Consider the following 17,766-nt stretch of genomic DNA (forward strand, 5'->3'; position numbering starts at 1 on the left):
GGAGAAAAAACAAAACAAAATGGAAAAAAAAACAACAAAAAAACACAAGAGCGAGCTTTCCATCCAAAACAAAGGCAACCCTACCTTGTTTGCAGTGATGGATTATAGCAGCACCTTAACAACCGTGTGTGTATAATGGATATTTGATGGAGTTTCAAAGCGAACGGGGCAAAGTTGAAAGCGGTGTGATATTGCGCTGCATGGGAACCTGGGTGTGTGTTGGAGACGAGCCGCCGACGGGACCGAAATGGCGAGGAAGTAACTGTAATGAGCACATCTGTGTCTGAAATGTTATTTTCATGCTTTTTTCCTCTCGTTTTGAGGAGCGAAGGAACAGCTACAGTACATGACTGAGTCGACTCTCACCATTTCTTTTTTAGTGATGGAGGCTTCTTTAAAACAGTAAAAAAAAGAAAGAAAGAAAATCTTCTACGTGGGTTTCTGTATTTAGACTTGAAAAAGTGTCATTTTATCCTGGCAGGTGGCCAGGTATTTAGCTGTGATTTGAGCGCGCGGGCACAAATACATATTCAACGCGCTGTAATAACAGGCAGCAGGACTCACAGCGGGACCGGGATAACACAGAGAGACGGAGGGGAGAAACGATGAGGAGCACCTTTTTTAGTAGAGAAGGATGGAGATGAGGATGATTGGAACGGAACGGACAATCTGCCGATGAGACGGGGATGGAAGAGGTAATAGCAGTGGGAAGAAGAAGAAAAAAAAGAGAGGAGAGGAGAGATATAATATGATAGATGATGTAAAATGTCACCTCCGTCATTGTCAGTTCCATCACTGCAGTCAGTTTCCATGACAACGCTGCATCCTGGCCCACTCCATCCAGCCTGGCAGATGCAGCGCCAGCCACTCTGCTCCAGGGTACAGCGTCCGTGACCACTGCATAACCCCGGGCAGCCGTCTGAAGCGACAGGTCCACGCACACACACACACGCACACACCACACACACACACACACACACACACACACACACACACACACACACACACACACACACACACACACACGCACACCCACACACACACACACACACACACACGCACACACACATTGTGTTTTTTGCATTTGTAGGTGAACATGTTTCTAAGTCATTTATAATATGTTTCTGAAGGTAATCGATTTCAGGAATTCAATTCAATAAGCCACATAAAGATTTGTAAGTAAGAAGTGTTTATTAGGTGAACAGTTTTCAGAAGATCATTTAATTTCTTAAGGGAAAAGAAAGAAAAAAAACTATCCAAACCAACCTGAGCGCCTGGTCTTACTTGTTGAATCACGACTTTACAGCGATAAGACAGATTTTTGGTCAGTTTTGCTCGTCATTGATTATTGCCTGACCTGAAGAACTAAGACAGTCCTTCAACAGAACCTTTCTGAGAACATTACGTGGGCTCAATGGCCTCGGAAAGAAGAACATCATGGAAGATGGCAAGAAACGAACTCAGTGACGTTCATCAGTCATACTTCAGGCTTTGGGACCAATGAGCCACCAGTGGGGAAAACACTGAACAGTAATGAACCATGACCAAAACCACACCATGGTCATGCAGCAGAGCAACAATCCAACACACACAAATCCGCCTCTGAAAGTTTCTTCAAGTGGCCTAGTCAAAGTACAGAACTCAATCCAACTACAATGATGTGGAAGGACCGAAAGCATGTTGCTCATGTTTGAAAACATTTCAATTTGACCAATTTAACACAGTTTAGCAAAGACGAGTCTCCATAATGTGTCCATGGTGATGTGAAATGCAACACCAGCTATTAAAAATGCGACTCGTTACAGGATTTAGGGGACAGTTTAATTTTTAGACAGCGTCAAGTTGGCTTGGAAAGCGTTTCCCCTCTTAATTATGAAAGTTCTTACTTTAAAAAAAATGCTTTATGTCTCTTTGTCTAATTCTAAAATAGTTAAAGTTTGACAAAGGAAGCAAAAACTCTTTTAGGAGGTGAACGTCTTTTCACATGACTCCCTTTTAATGCAGATGTTATGCAACCCTTTAACTACTTGTAAGCAAATATATCACTATGTTTGTCTTGAATTTAATAAATATTGTTTGCAGTTTGTGAATGGATATAATATATGTTTTTAAAGATATCAAAAGCCATTTAGATGCACTTTTATGTTCCAAACCAGGACTTTCAAACTCCATTTTGGGCCATATCAAAAATCTTGTGCCAGAATGTATTGATAAAACTTGTTTAACTGTTAAAATATTAATAAGTAGCTGTCCCACCAGGATTTTGTGATTGTTTTTGTGTTTTTTTTTTTCAATCAAAATCGCATATTTTGGGATGCTGAGTTAGAAATATTTGCAAGGAATTTTTATGGTATTTGTAAAAATGTATGATGTTAAATGTGACGTGACTTTGACACGTGTTCTGAAACAAACAAACAAACAAAATTAAATCCTTCAATAAAACGAAATTACCTTTCACAACGACATCCAGATCGTGAGTGACTGTGGAGGGAAACATGGGAGATTACGTCAAAAAATAAATAAGCAGTTATCTGACACCTTTCGATCGGCCGTGTTGATCGAAACGTCGGGACGACAACCGAGACGACGAGCGGCGCTCACCGATGTTGCAGTGCTCCCCCTCCCAGCCCGGCTGGCAGATGCAGGTCCCGTCGTGGCACTGGCCGTGCTCCTCGCAGCGCGGGTGGCACGCTCTCTGGTCGCACGCGGCGCCGATCCAGCCCTCCTCGCACTGGCACTGGCCCTCGGAGCAAACGCCGTGGCTGCCGCATGGCACCGGGCACAGCTCTGGAGAACAGGTGGGTGGAGACGTATGAGGAGGGAGAGGAGGATGGAGGGGTAGAAAAAAAAAACAAGGAAGGAAGGAAGAAAAAAGAAGCGCGTTAGTGTGAGAGGACGAGGAGAGCAAGGAGGGAGAGGAACAGATGGAGGAAACGGGCGCTGTAAAGAAAAACAAAGCAGTTAAAACAGACACAGGGGACACAGAGAAGTTGACTAATTTAGAGCTGAAGGTGGGCTTTCTGATTTAGGTGAGAGAAAGACGGGGAGGGGGGGACAGGGGAACGGGAGGCAAAACCTCAGAGAGTTTTAAAAATGTACTTTCTCACAACACATAATCTCCTCACCTCTAATAGTTCAGCCGCCTTGAGGAGGAGAGGAGTGAATAGACTCATAATAAAAGCCAAATGATTCGTATTTGCGCTGCGATATTTAAGCCACCGAGACTCCAGTTCAGCTCCATCACTCCTTTCTGACATTTCGATCAGATTTAGCGAGGGTGCGATAATACCCCTTCTTTCGCCACGTTTCTGCGCGCTCTCTCTCCGTCGGCTCGCCATGTTCAGACTTCCTTTTTGCAACATCCCCTTAAAATCCCCCCAGCCCTCTCACCACCACCTTCCCCTCTCTCTGCAACTCTCATTCTCTCTGCAGAGGAAAAGCCTCATCCATCAGTAAAGAGAGCAAAGTGCTGGAGGCACACAAAACCTACTTATCCAGCTGCAGTAAAAAGGAAAAAAAAGAAAAAAGAAAAGTTATTTCAATTTAAATATACATAGCATGGAGAGGGAGATAAAAGTGGAGATTTTTTTTTTTTCAGGCTCTCTATTAGAATTACATTAGCTTAGCCACGCCTCAACAAGACCAGAACATGGAATCGCCAGAGCCTTTTGATTAAAAGGCCAGCAGGTAGAGGCAGAGGAGGCTCATATCTCCGATATTCAGCCATGGTCCATTATGATCATGAGCTATATCTGCGTAATACGGGCCTGAGCAGCTGCACCCACAGGTCGCCTGCAGAGCTTCGTGAAAGGAGCCGCTCCTCCCCCCGAGCTGCACGTTGTAAGTGTGGTGGAAAGAGAGACAAGCCTGGCTTTACAATGGCTTCTTTCCTCTCTTCTAGCCAACGCCGCAAGGACAAGGACACTTTGCGCTTTCCACAGAGCTGCGTTCCGACGCTTTAAAACACGCGCGATGCGTGGGCCTGAGTGGCTTTGGCACAATGGCTTACCTCGCTGCCTGTTTTCCATGTCGCCGTCACGTGATTACGGCGCATGTAACCGAGCGAGGATTTCTGAGAGCAGAGAAAAGTAGCGATACTGGGAAGAGACACAAACGAGAATGGATTTTATTGTTTATTTTGCTTCGTTTTTGCCGGGGCCCTTTTACGGTGCTGCAAGTTAGTTCGAGAGTGATTGTGAGCAGGAATTCTTAAGTCTTGCCACAGATTTTCAACTTGATTTAAATCTGGTCTTTGACTGGGCAATTATAGAATATGAATGTGCTTTGAAAGAAGGCAATTCTGTTGTAGTTCTGCCTTTATGTTTGTGGTCATTGTGCTGCTGGAAAGTAGCGTTTCAAGTTTTTTCAACCCCTAACAGATTTTCCTCCACGTATGTCAAGTATCTAGCACTGTCTTCACGTCTCACCGGCCTTCCTGCTCCCTCTCTGGAAACATACACCAACAAATCAACCGTGGCTTGTCGAGGAATTTTTCCTTTATGCTCTCTTTTGTCTATTACGATCTCTTTATCACGTTCACATAAAGGCTGGATGTGTCTCTGCAGGTCCTACAACGAACCTCTTGATGGTCTCAACAAACAGTTAGTTTAGTAATCGATTAATCAATTATTCTGATGATCAATTGTCTTATCACAGTTTTAAAAAATGGTTCATTCAACAGTTTTTTTTTACTTAAGCACCCTTTTATACAATAATAGAAAGAAGTTAAAAGATGAAAATAAACAAGTAAATCCTGAGCTGAGTGAAACTAAAACTGTGCTACTTAAGGAGTTTTGGCTAAAACCTATTTGACGTTTTTACCTTAAACGCAACACTGTATCTATGTTTTTGTACAGTTTTGGCTTAATTGCTGGTCTTACTATGTTTGTTTTTTCCAGCAATGTGCCTTTCTTAAGTATGTATACTCCAATTAACAATTATTAGATGACTAATCCAGTTGATTATTGGTTGATTAATCGTTCCAGCTCTACGGTGTACATACATAAACAGTAACGGCATAAAGAACATCAGGCCTGTAAATACCAGCCCAGCTGCTCCTCTGAGTATCTGACAGTTTGCAGCAGTGAGCTCTACGTTTCTCCCCTCAGTCGGATGAAGGGGAAAGCGTGTCCAAGTGGGGGCGTGTTCACGCCGCAAGCATGTGGGCGTGAGCGTGCGGAGGTGTATGACTGTCAATGCGAAGCGAAACGAGTCCTGGTGCATAAGTGTGCTTTAGGACGTTGCAGGCAAAGAGTCGTGTGGGGAAATCTCATTTATAAATGGAAACACACGCACGCACACACACGCACACACACACACACACACACACACACACACACACACACACACACACACACACACACACACACACTGCTGCTACTTTTACAAAGTAGCAGCAGTACCTCAATTCCACTAATGTCTCTCACATCCAAAGGGAATATTATCTGCAAAAACTCATCCTTTCAAAGAAAACTAGCAAACTTGTCAAGTATAATTTTACAGTTTTCTCTTTTTTTTTTTTTTTGGTAACTTATAGATTTGCAGACCAATTTCGCCCCCTTCTCCCCTCCCGCCCTGTGCCGCCGCCGCCTCCATCCTTACCGGTGTAGCAGTCCGGTCCCGTCCAGTTGGGCTGGCAGGCGCAGGTGTCTGACTCCGGCAGATAGGTGCCGTGTCCCGAACACTGTTCCTGACAGGCCGGCAAGGGGTCATCGCAGCTCACTCCGGCCCAACCCGCCGAGCACACGCACTCGCCGCGCACGCACACGCCGTGCCCGCTGCACTGGGGGTCGGCACAGTCCACTGCAGACAGGAGGGAGAGGAGGAACACGTAAATAAAATAAATAATTAAAGGCAAGGAGTGAGTCAGAGGTGAAGAGGGGGAGTTGACAGGGTGGCTGGTGGTGGAGCAGGAGGGTCCGTCTCATTATAATCATCAGTTCACAGAGTATGAAAGCAGTGTTCTTTGCATCCCATCCAGGAGTTAACCACCCTCGCTACAATCCCTGTATCTGTTCCACAACATTACACTTCATAGGACACTTAGAGTTGAGGCTATGATAAGGGCTGAAATGGCCTGCCTAGTGTGTGTGTGTGTGTGTGTGTGCGTGCGCGTGTGTGTATGTGTGTGTGTGTGTCGGGGTGGTCTGAGCTACACTGTGCTAGTGTGTGTAATTACAGCCCTGAGCGCAGAGCCGAAGCTCAGCAGAGTTCGGCTTAACTCTACCCGGTTCGGTCGGTGAAGGTCACACACCTGAGTCAATGTGTGCAGGACACGGCTTTGAAAGCAGCAGCAAAAAAATGAAAAGAGAAAGAAAGAAAAGGAAAAGAAGAAGAAGACGGTCGGGACGGCCGGCCCGACGGAGTCGGTCCAAGGTCTCCGTTGTGTTTGTTTGTGGTGATTTACTGAGCTGCTTTATGAGAGATAGAAACCGTCTGGAATCTCAGCGCCTTACAAACTGTTTGTCGGCCTTCAGCGGTTCACATTTTGTCAAGTTACAAACAGATTTTGATTTATTTTGTATTAAAGTAACAACAATTCTTGAGTAGAGAGAAGAATAAATACTTTTTTTCTTTTTTTTCAAACAAAGAAAGTCGAACTAAAAAGCCAAGACTATTATTTTGGCCTACTGATGTTGGAGAGTGTTGCACTGTTGTTACAGGTGCAAATCCTTTGTAGTATCTCTCTGTCAGCTTTGCATTTCTACAAGCTGAATTCAGTGTTAAGATTTCATAGAGGACATTTCTATTTTGATTTTCATGTCTTCACTTCCAGGTTCTCAATTCTTATTCTGCACTTTGACAACTCCTTTTTACCAAGTTGAAATCCTGCCTTTGTTTGGGAAGGTTATGTGCGGCAACTTCTAATTTTTTGGAAGACGGTCTCTTAAGCCGAACAATATTTTTTTGCTAATATGACTGCAACTTTTTGAACAAGGTGCCGCAAAAATCTCAATTTTAAATCGCAACAGTAACAAAATAAAAATAAAAAAACACAACAACACCAAAAAACATCACAACATCCTTCAGCACTTTCTTCAACACTTTTGCTCTGCCTCATTTAATGTTTGCTTGTAGCAAACATTAAATTTGTTTGCTACAAGCGAACATCAAATGGAGTTTCTTAAGGCTTTCTTTCAACAAATGGCTTTCTCCCTGCAGGGTCTTCCATTAAGGACAAATTTGTGGAGTGCACAACTAATAGTTATCTTCATCAACAGATTCTCCCACCTGTGCTGTGAATCGCTACAGCTTCTTGAAAGTTAACTTAGACCAATAGGGTACGTTTTCCAATGACGGACCGAACCGCAGAACTTCGAGACGTTCCGAGTCAACAAGTGGTTTTGGAAGCCACTTCCAAAACAAAGTCAAATTTCCCCCCCAACATGTCTACAGAATAAAACAATTTGTACTCACAGTGTGGTATGAGCCCCCCCACCCTAATTTCTCATAACGGCTTTAAAAGATAAGATTTATAATTGATTTGCCGCTTCTAAAAATTGTTTCAACATGTTTCGCCCAGTTGGCAAAGTAGGCCCTTTCTTCACATCTCCCGGCTTCTGCGTTACATCAAGTTGTGACGCTGTCAAGGCAACAGCTTGTGAGTCATTTGCTGATAAATTATATAATGTAATAACTAATTCAAAGAGTTTGCCGGTTTTGATGTGGCACAACAAGAAATCCTGCTGGAAACAGAGAGAACAGGCGAAGCTCGGGATTCTGAATATGAGTTTGAATATTTAATAAACCACGTTTGATTGGCATTAAGAATACTTTGGCACAAAAAGATAAGTAATTGGAAGACGTTGTGAAGCTTTGAGTGTGATGTCAGTCAGAGACGGTGTCATTGAGTTGAGCTACATTTCAACACTATATTGCATTTGGTTGTATTAATGCAGGTCTATTTTTGCTTACAGTGGACTGAAGCAGATCATATGGTTGACATTAAAACAATGCTTAGTTGAAACACAAATGGATTAGGTTTCACCTTCACTGAAGTAAAGTGAATTCAAAATAAGTTCAGTTGTCCTATATGAGTAAATATGAAAGGTGCAGAAAGACCACAAGCTGGGATATCAGGCCCAGGACTTGGAAGGGATGGAGGAAACTACAAAAAGTTTCAAACACGAGTCAGTTTTGACCCCCAAACCTTACGAAAGCTGAACACAGATCCAATTTTTCAGTGTCACAGTGAGTTCAGGCTTACATACAATTCAAAAGCAGAATGGCTTCACCAGAACCAAATTTAGTCTCCAAATAAATCTGATAGAAAGTCCGTGAGGTGACCTGAAGATGATTCTCACAATCTGATAGATTTTGAAAACTTTTGCCGGAAAAATGGACAAATGATGCTGAAAACGAGACATAGAATGCTGGCAGACTGCCACCAAAGAAGACTCGGATGCTAAAATATAATCAGAATATGAAATCGTGAGACATACTTTGACTAGAAAAAAAAGGAGAAAGACATTTTTTCATTTATTTTATGCACATTTAAAAAAAAAATCAGCTGCCATTCTAACCCTCAAAGAGATGAATTTAGCTTCTCACAGTTGACATTTGGCCTCACTCAGAATAAGTGTGAAATTGACTCAACTTCTTCCAGTTTATTTACCCAAATTTTGTGTCAGAAAGGAGTTTAAAAATGTCTTCTGAGCTTCTGAAGGATTTCACACAAACCTTTTGACTCTGCTGAAGCACATTCACTCCAGTTGTGAAAGCTCTATTTAAATTTAAGTAGGCCGACTCTGAAATATTAAGCCGCCATTTTTTTTTCTTTTTTAACACTGTGTGTGACAAGTACATTCAGCAAAATGGGGAGGCAAATTTAGCCTGAATTCATTAAAACTCACAGTACAGTTGTTCAGAGTCGGCAGAACCAGCTGGTACCTGACAGTCACCGCAAACGGATCATTCCTCTCAGCCTCCTAAATCCTGGGAAACACTAAAAATAGCAGTGCCACTCCCTCAGGTGAATGCTAATTGGGTTGCCTCATTAGCTGGAAAACGTCTTACCTTGCTCACAGTTGACGCCCTTGTAGGCCGGGCTGCATATGCAAATCCCCTGGATGCAGTTGCCGTGGTTGGAGCAGGTGGGGTCGATGCATTGACCTTCCTCCACGTTGCACTCCGCCCCCTTCCACCCGGGCAGGCACACGCACCTTCCCTTCTCGTACATCCCGTTCCCGCTGCACAACACCGGGCACGAGTCTGCAACAGAGCAAACCGGGCGACTCGATGGGGGGATGCTATTACTAACCCACCCGGTGCATTAGCCGCGAGGCCATGTTGACCTAGCATGAGTGGCGCGACTCTCTATCTGAGATAGAGCAGGGATTCAGCAAATCCTTGAGCAGCCTGTCTTTCCCTCTCCTTCCACCTACACACACACACACACACACACACACACACACACACACACACACACACACACACACACACACACACACACACACACATCCACTCGAGCTTTATCCCTCACGCTGTTTCAATTTACTCAAGCGCCACCTGAGCCTGGCTGCCACGGCAACGCAGGAGTCGTGGAAAATCCTCCCCGACGAGCCCCGCGCTCGTTCTGAACAGGCCGTGGAAACAATCGTGAAAACTGAAGATTAGGGAGGGGAGCATTAGGGGTTTGGTGGGACGGGGGTGGAAAAAGGAGAGCTTTCTCCATGCAGAGATAGATAGAGTGGCGTGTGGCTAATGTGATGACGGCCGCGGGCCTCTGACACACACACAACTTTACAAAAACTGTGCACTTTGTGAATTTTGCAGAAAAGTGAAAATGCTGGGGGAGGGGGGTTGTCATTGGTGGTAAATATATTATAAAAGTAAAAATTTGATTTAGCCTATACTTCATGGCATCTCTTAGCAAACGTGTGACAATTAAGGGTTGATGAATCTGACAATTATTTATGGAAAAGTCCCCAGATTGTTACAAATCTATTTAAGTTAGCCAAGATTTGACTGAACATTCACCTGCCTGACTTTTTCTCCAATACTTAAACTCTGCAAACATTCGCCGTGCTAAGATAAACGTGCTAACAAAGAGGACTGAGCAGAATACATCTTAGGGTTTTGTTTTTCATTTATTTATTAATATTTGTTGTTAATCCGTTGCTTAGAGATGAGCTTCGTTTTCTGGTACCAAAGTGCCACAAAGTAAACATCTGAGTTTTACTTTTGCAAAATTTCTTGTGTGTATGCAGATCAGCAGTATTTCAAAATAGCTTATATTTTCTAAACAATAATATTAGTTATTAATTTGGTGTTAAGAAATGGGCGAGTGACCTGCCACAAAGTATAAATCAAATTTTTACTTTAATATTTATCAAAAATGGAAGAAAGAAAAAAACATTTTCACTTTTCTGCAAAATTCACCAACTACAGAATTTTTGTTAAGTAGGAACAGATGCTGCTCAGGACTTCAAATGTCAAAATCCAAATCATCGTTTTTTCTTTCTTTCTAGTTCTGGGGATCATTTGTAATGAATAGCCTGTGCATTCATCCTCAGGAGCGTGTTTTATATGTTTGTTTGATCCTTTGTTAAATCTCAGCCTCCACTGGGTAATAAATCCAGGCCTTGCTTTTTTATTTTATTTCATTTTTTTATTTTACAACCCCTGCTCAAAACCCGGTTTCTAGGCTTTTGAGCAGAGGACTGTACACTGTAGCACAAACAAATGAGCAAAAGACGAGAGTCGGGGAATGAATAAATTATGAGCGTAAATAAATCATGGAAAGTGATAATCATATCACCTGTTTGTGTGCTGCGAGACAGACAACCAGGATAATTTAGCATGAGACAGAATGTCCCAGAGAGGGAAAAATGGAAAGATAAAGCAACAGAAAGCTGGGAAGACACAGACAACAAGATAGACAATGTTGGAAGACGGTGTTAGGAGTGTAGAGAAAATGACAAAAACCAAAAAGAAACACGTCAGAAAACCACGGTGTAGCTCTGACGTGTGACTATCCCACGTACAGTAAGCGCTCTATTAATAGCTGTCATTCAAATAGAGGCCCAGGCTCAAATGACCGATAGTGGCATAGCGGGCAGAAACAAACCGAGATCGGCCAGCGGCAAAGGCCAGATGATGAAACGCTGATTACTGTAAGTGCAATGCATCTTGCAGATATTTCCCACCAAAGTTGTGGGAACCACAGGATATTTAGAAGTCTTTTAAAGTGGAATCTCTCTGCTTGAGAAACAGCAGAGTCCAAGCAGAAAAGCAGATGGTAAATGAGGTACTAAAAACAGATTCAAAAGGTAGAAACCAGCGCATTTGCCGTACGGTTCGAGGGTGATTGGTTTTCACTGAGCAGAACAAATTTCTCGGCTCTTTCTGTAATCCGAGTGTTGGGTTTTATGCCGGCGGTTGTGCTGTTGGGTAGCTTTTTAGAGGAGTTACGCAATCTGGATCATTACAATGCTGTGAAAGATCTTGTCCAAGGGAAAACGGGTCTTATAAAGCTGGTTGCATGGGAATTAAAGTTTAGATTGACAGCTCAAGAACCCAAGACAAAATTCAGACAAGGTGAAGCCAGAATCATCTGCTTGATGACCTGACTGGTTTTCATTTGGTCTGAAAAACCAAATGAGAACGCAGGATATGAAGTCCTGTTAATCTACTGATTATATAGCCTAAATAGAGGAGGAGATAGTTTGACCTGTTGAGGAAATAAACAGAGCTAGTAGAGTGTGAAAGTTCACTGGACCATAACAGGCACAGGGCACTCCATGCTGCGCTTCTATCTATCACACATCCCCGATGACTTGCGCTTTGCTCACCCTGCGGTTACAACAAAGCAACAACATAGAGCTGGAAGACATCAGACGAGAGCTAAAAACAGGAGAAGTTACACTGCAGACTTCAACAGTCTAAACACGTAAGCAGTAAAATTGTTATCAAGATAAGAAAGGCTTGGGCCTACACTATTGGTTCATCAGTCGGACTGGGGTTGGACTCGACCTAAACTGATGTGACTTCATCTCACAAAGAAAGTCTTTTACAAGCCCTTTGGACATTCTCAGTCATCCATTGTTGTTTACTACAACAGGCTTAAAGGGAAAAGTCTGATTGGCTTCAATTGAAGCCTGTTGAGGTAAAAGGCTTTAACACATTTTTTTTGGTGATGCAAATCCAACCTTGTTGTTTTTTATTTTTGTGGCAAAGGAAAAAAAACAAACAACCAAAGCATTTATTTACCCAGAAGGTTTTAAAGTGGACTAGCGGACGACTTATCACATAAATAATAACGGTATAATAATTCATAATCTCCGCGCATCCACGGGTAAAAAATAGTCCCTTGGAGTAGAGTTGATTCTTTCTTGTTGAATAATAGATGTTTGGGAAACAACCGGGGCTCTCATGAAACAAGGAAAACAAAGAACAGAATGGACAGGCGGAAGCACCAGAGCTCGCTTTTGTCCGAGCTCTGCTGGCCGCCGCCGGTCGATGCCTCTTACCTTTGGCGCAGTCAGGGCCCAAGAACCCAGCGAAGCAGTGACAGTGTCCAGCCACGCACTCTCCGTTCCCGTTGCAGTCCGTGGAGCAGCCATCCATGGAGTCTGCACCAACACACACACACACACAGGCGCACACGCCATCAGAAATTGACCGAAGAAAAAGGGCAAAAAATTGCACATGTGACTGCATAAGCTGGCATGGCTCTCATGGTTTATTGAATGAAAGATCTGATAAGCAATGGATGGCTCCCCAGACACAGGGCTTGTATTAGATTAGTCTGATCCAGCTGCTATCGCTCTCTGGGGAGCAGCCAAGCACTCACTTACACTCAGTACCACTAAGCACATTAAACTGCATTACAGGTTGGAAAAAGCACCGCACGCAAATTTACAAACATCAAGACCTAATCAACAGGCCGTTTACGGGCGCGTAGTTTAAAACAAGGCTGAAGAAGGTGGAAAAAAAATTTCAAAAATCCAGAGTTGCCAGTGCAGGAGCAATGGGCGATGCTGCTGCTGTTGTCGCTGCGGCATCAGCAGCAGCATCGGCGGCAGCAGCGGCGGCGGCAGCAGCGGTGGCGGCAGCAGCGGCGGCAGCAGCAGCGGCGGGCCTCCCTGGGCCTGCTGGAGATCAATGTGCTGCTTGTTTCCACTAGTGTTTCGTCTCATCTGCTGGGCGTGAGTTTCATCATATCTTTCTGTGGGCTATACGCGTTTCATCACACTCCTCAATCGAACTTGAATTAACCGCCCCTTTCTTCTGCTGTTCCTGTGTTCACCCATTGATACGTCCATCATGTCAGACTGCGTTCTCTGGGAACCGGCAGCGCTGCAAAGATGGATAAAGATGTGGGTGTGGGGCGGGTTGAGCCCTTTTATGCTTTTGGAGCGTTATATAAGCCTGCTGAGCTCCGTCAGCTCCAGATGCAGGATTTCATCTTTTTTTTTTTTTCTTCTTCCACTGGAGAAGCTCCCCAGAAGGCCTGCCGAGTTGGAGGATTTGAACTTTTTCTGCTGGTTGTCATGGCTTTGGCAAGCTCTATCTAAGCCAGATAGAGTAATTAAAACGGGTGTCAGGGATGTCATCGCTCTCATCCGACCCACAGTGCCGTCCCGCTCGCTCGGGTTCCCGTGAACCGGCTGTTTGCCGACTCAAACCACCGCAGTCCCCGCTGGCTCGCCCGCGTTCCTCGGGGGGGTAATGACATATCCTTTCGCCGCACGCGCACACACGCATCTACAGACACACGCGAGTTCTTACTCCAGGCGCGTGTGACACATGCTAATGAGACGGGCCCCAGCCGCCCGGCAGCGCGGCGTCATCCTCCAGAGCGGAGCACCGCTGCAGAAACCAAAGTCATTTTCACCTCCATCACCTGTCATTGTCAGGCTGATGGAGAGAAGGAGTGCCAATCATCTGTTCTCCCCACACAGTCAGGAGGACTCTGACTCTTTCTCTTTCAGAAAAAAGAAAAAAAAAAATACTATATTCGCATATTCCAATATTGCATTTGGCACCTGACATATACAACGAGTAAAAAAAAAAAAAAACTAAAAAAAAAAAACTTATCTGCAAGGTCACAGAGTTCCTCTTAATCCTTCTGAGACTACCAGAAGCAGAGGTGATGGGTTATAACAATGATAAAGGCTCTGCATCTTTCAGGTCAGTGTCCTGACCATAAAAGAAAAATAAAATAATAATAAAAAAAAAACCCTCCAGGAAATTAAGAGCTAATATATGAAAAGCCGAGTCTCTGCATGTTGCAGTACGGCGGGTGAGTCAGCGTGTGCTTTCATAGAGCATCAACTCCCTTCTTTCCACTGACTAAACGCGCTCCAGTTAGAAATCACTCATGCCATAAGTTATTCAAGTTAAATGCTATTATAAAATGGGTGCTTCCAGCCAAGGGACCTGATTGGTCAAATAAGCATTCCAATTGTACTTTATGATCCTGTAAAGTTTCAGCCATGCTTTATGACCCTTGAGGCTTTATGAATTTATGAAACGGTGAATGCGCTGCCAAGCTAAAGAGAAATATCAAGGCGTGCTGATGATCTTCTTTTTTTTTTTCTCTCTTTCTGTGTTTTCGTTTTGTTTGTTTGTCATGTATTTTGCTGAAGGCTCCAGCTGGTTCACATCATGTGAGGCGTCTGCTTAAGACATTTGTTGTGTTTTGTTGCTGCAGACGATGTGAAAAAGCTGGGCGAGGTGAGTCGATTTTAGGCAAATCAATCGCCATGCAGAAAACAGAACTCTGTCTGGGTGAATTTGGAGAAAACGCGGCGCGATTGCAGAAATTGTCGCGCTTTTGCACTTTACTTGCAAATGTCAGCAGGCGCTTTGGTGGAAAGCAATTGCTCCATTTATGGTCAAAAATAACATTAAAAACATAATCTTGAAATTTGCAACCAAGAAATAATTTATTCTCTGTCTGTTTTTATTTATTTTATTTTTATTATTTTTTTTCCATATCTAGTAATCTCATCCTGGATGAACGCTTGTCACTGCAAGAAATAAAAACCTTTAAACAAACTTAAAAGATAAATTCACAATAAAAAAACATGTTTATTACAGAGTGTATGACAAAAATTTACATAAGAAATTAGACATCCAGTTATTGTTCCCGTTTATGCACCAACTACCTTTAGGTGCAGCATACGTTGCTGTCGTCGTGACAAGACGATGGAAAAGTGCAATCCGTGCTGAAGGGTGAAGTTCAGCACCTTTTACTGGATGTACAGTGATGGAGGGAATGAGTCGTTAGCAGAGAGAAGTCGGTGAGATTGCAGAAATCATTAAGCCAAAGTTTTTTCGCGCCTTACCTCCAAATGTCAGAAGCAATGGTGGGAGGAAATGAGGCATTAGTAGCAGCAGTTACTGTCGTTATGGTCAAAAATATGTCGGGGAAATGTCATCGATAATTAAATCGTTGAATTCAACACTGTCCAAATCCATGAAGCTTTTATTCTCTTTTTACAGAACAACATTCCACCAGCAGAGTATTAGCAGCACACGTTTCGCTGCTGGAGTAGCTTGTTAGAGGACGTAAATCACAAAATTGGGTGGTAAATAAGACTTCAGTGACTGGAGAACTGAGTTGGATCATTGTTGAATAAAACAATTCAGGCTTTATATAAAATAATAAAATACCTCTTATTTACCATCTTTGACCACTTTCCATTCACTAAGGGAAAACATTCTTCCTTTGCTTAATTAGCTGCACTAAGGTCCTTGAATCAACACCACTGCCCCCTATGTGTAAAGAAAGAAATGACTTGCACCAGTGACCCAAACCCGGTAGATAAGTTGGAGCCTTTCTCCAATTCATGCTTTCAGTTTCTTGCTTTGAATTATCAACGAGTCTCAACAGGATACTCAGCTGTTTTCTTCAGTTCAAGGAGTCAAATGTTTTCGCACACAGAACTTTCACCCGTCAATGCAGCCGCCAGCTTTTAAGTTAGATCATCCGGAGGACCAGCGAACGGAAACGAGCATCATCAATAATCATTTGTTTTTTTTTGGTGTTTTTTTTTCTTCCCCCCCCTGGAAAATTCCGTATTTTCTTATATGACTGTGAAAGCAAATCTGCAGAGAAAGAGCTGAGTACGCGGTATTCACACATCAGCATATTTGAAGCCATCTGAACGGCATCATTTATTCAGCTCTGTTTTATTTACATAAAGAGAGAGAGAAAGAGAAAAGAAACTAACAGTAACGCTGACAATTTTTCGTCCTGCGCCGCAGCCTTAAGTCAAATAAAAGCAAATTCTATTAAAGTGAGATGGGCCATGTGATAAAGGTCAGCCACCAGCTCAGCAAACTCGTGTCATTTTTTTAACACACACACACACACACACATATATATATATATATATATATATATATATATATATATATATATATATATATATATATATATATATATATATATATATATATATATATATATATATATATGTATATATATATATATATATATATATATGTATATAGAACAATATATATATATATATACATATATATATACATATATATACATATATATATACATATATATATATATATATATATATATATATATATATATATATATATATATATATATATATATATATATATATATATATATATATATATATATATATATATATATACAGATTTATATGTTTTCTTCTGCTGTATACAAAACCCGCTCGTCAATATTCCGGCAGGCGTGTTTAAACATGCATGTGTTTTGCTACATATTGTGTGTCTCCTTGCCTGCATTCAGCATCGTTTCATGCACTATATTACCGTCGTCGGGTTCTCGTATTTTCTTCCTTGTCACAAGCTACTCTGGCATTGATTTCATGTTATTTTATTTATTTTCACAGCAGTCTTGAGTCCACCCACCCCTGCTCTTATTCAGACTCTCCGTTTTCTTGCTGGATCCTGTTACTATTTGCTGCGGAAAAGCTCAATTTCCCGACAGAGATCATCTCGTCTCTCTCCGTAAGGCCCGGCTCTCTGGGCTTCAGCGCGCCGCGTCTCTTTATGAGAATTTACTGTACCCCGGCTCGATGGTTTTGATTTTCTGCCACCAAAAACAATGCGGTGTCAGGTTTCGGACCTCATTAGGGCCATGGATGGTCGGCGAAATGAACTTTGACACCGATCCATGCGTATTGTTTCTGTCTTTTGAGCCCAACCACCTGATTAATAATCGTCAAAGTCATTAGTCGACTGGGCGGCTTTGTTTTCAGGGCCTCTCTTGTCGCGTCTTCGCTTTCATCGTTATAAAGGAGCAACCGGGTGAAAAGCAAGCGAAAGGTCGCCGCCTCCCCATTTTAGCTCCGAGTATCCAAATCGAAATCCTCTGGTCTATTCTAGACTACAAACACACACACACACACACACACACACACACACACACACACACACACACACACACACACACACACACACACACACACACACACACACACACACACACACACACAGACACGCAACGAACGTGTCAACAAATGTTTGACAACTCTGAAATAAAATCTGTGTTTAGCTGTCAGGCTCTGTCAGTCAGTGTGAAGAGGACTCTGTCGATATGAAGATGAAACATGTCTGCAGTACAATGTTTTTGGCTGCACGGAGCTATTCACTGAAGAGCTTTTAACCTGGGATTTCAAGAGGTTGGCGACACAACTTTAGCTTAAAAGCTTCGAAAGTGCCTCGGTGAAATGCAATATATGCTTAAAATACTACAATGTGAAAATAGCCATTTAAAAACATTGTTTGAAAAACAACTTTTGAGTTGGTTGC

At 42.7% G+C, this 17,766-nt stretch overlaps 1 protein-coding gene across 1 annotated transcript in view; it reads right to left on the reverse strand.

Moving 5' to 3' along the window:
- Nucleotides 1-17,766, reverse strand: part of tenm1 (teneurin transmembrane protein 1) — a 250,841-nt gene that overhangs the window by 91,864 nt on the left and 141,211 nt on the right. The window contains exons 9-14 of the mRNA XM_055034529.1: nucleotides 12,471-12,572; nucleotides 9,016-9,210; nucleotides 5,602-5,802; nucleotides 2,602-2,787; nucleotides 2,452-2,481; nucleotides 773-919 (exon numbers count right to left, since the gene is read on the reverse strand). Coding sequence (XP_054890504.1) covers nucleotides 773-919; nucleotides 2,452-2,481; nucleotides 2,602-2,787; nucleotides 5,602-5,802; nucleotides 9,016-9,210; nucleotides 12,471-12,572 — 861 coding nt within the window. The remainder of the gene's footprint in view (nucleotides 1-772; nucleotides 920-2,451; nucleotides 2,482-2,601; nucleotides 2,788-5,601; nucleotides 5,803-9,015; nucleotides 9,211-12,470; nucleotides 12,573-17,766) is intronic.

Source organism: Poeciliopsis prolifica, unplaced genomic scaffold (genome assembly GCF_027474105.1).
Source record: "Poeciliopsis prolifica strain line A6 unplaced genomic scaffold, Auburn_PproV2 SCAFFOLD009, whole genome shotgun sequence".
Lineage (NCBI taxonomy): Eukaryota > Metazoa > Chordata > Actinopteri > Cyprinodontiformes > Poeciliidae > Poeciliopsis > Poeciliopsis prolifica.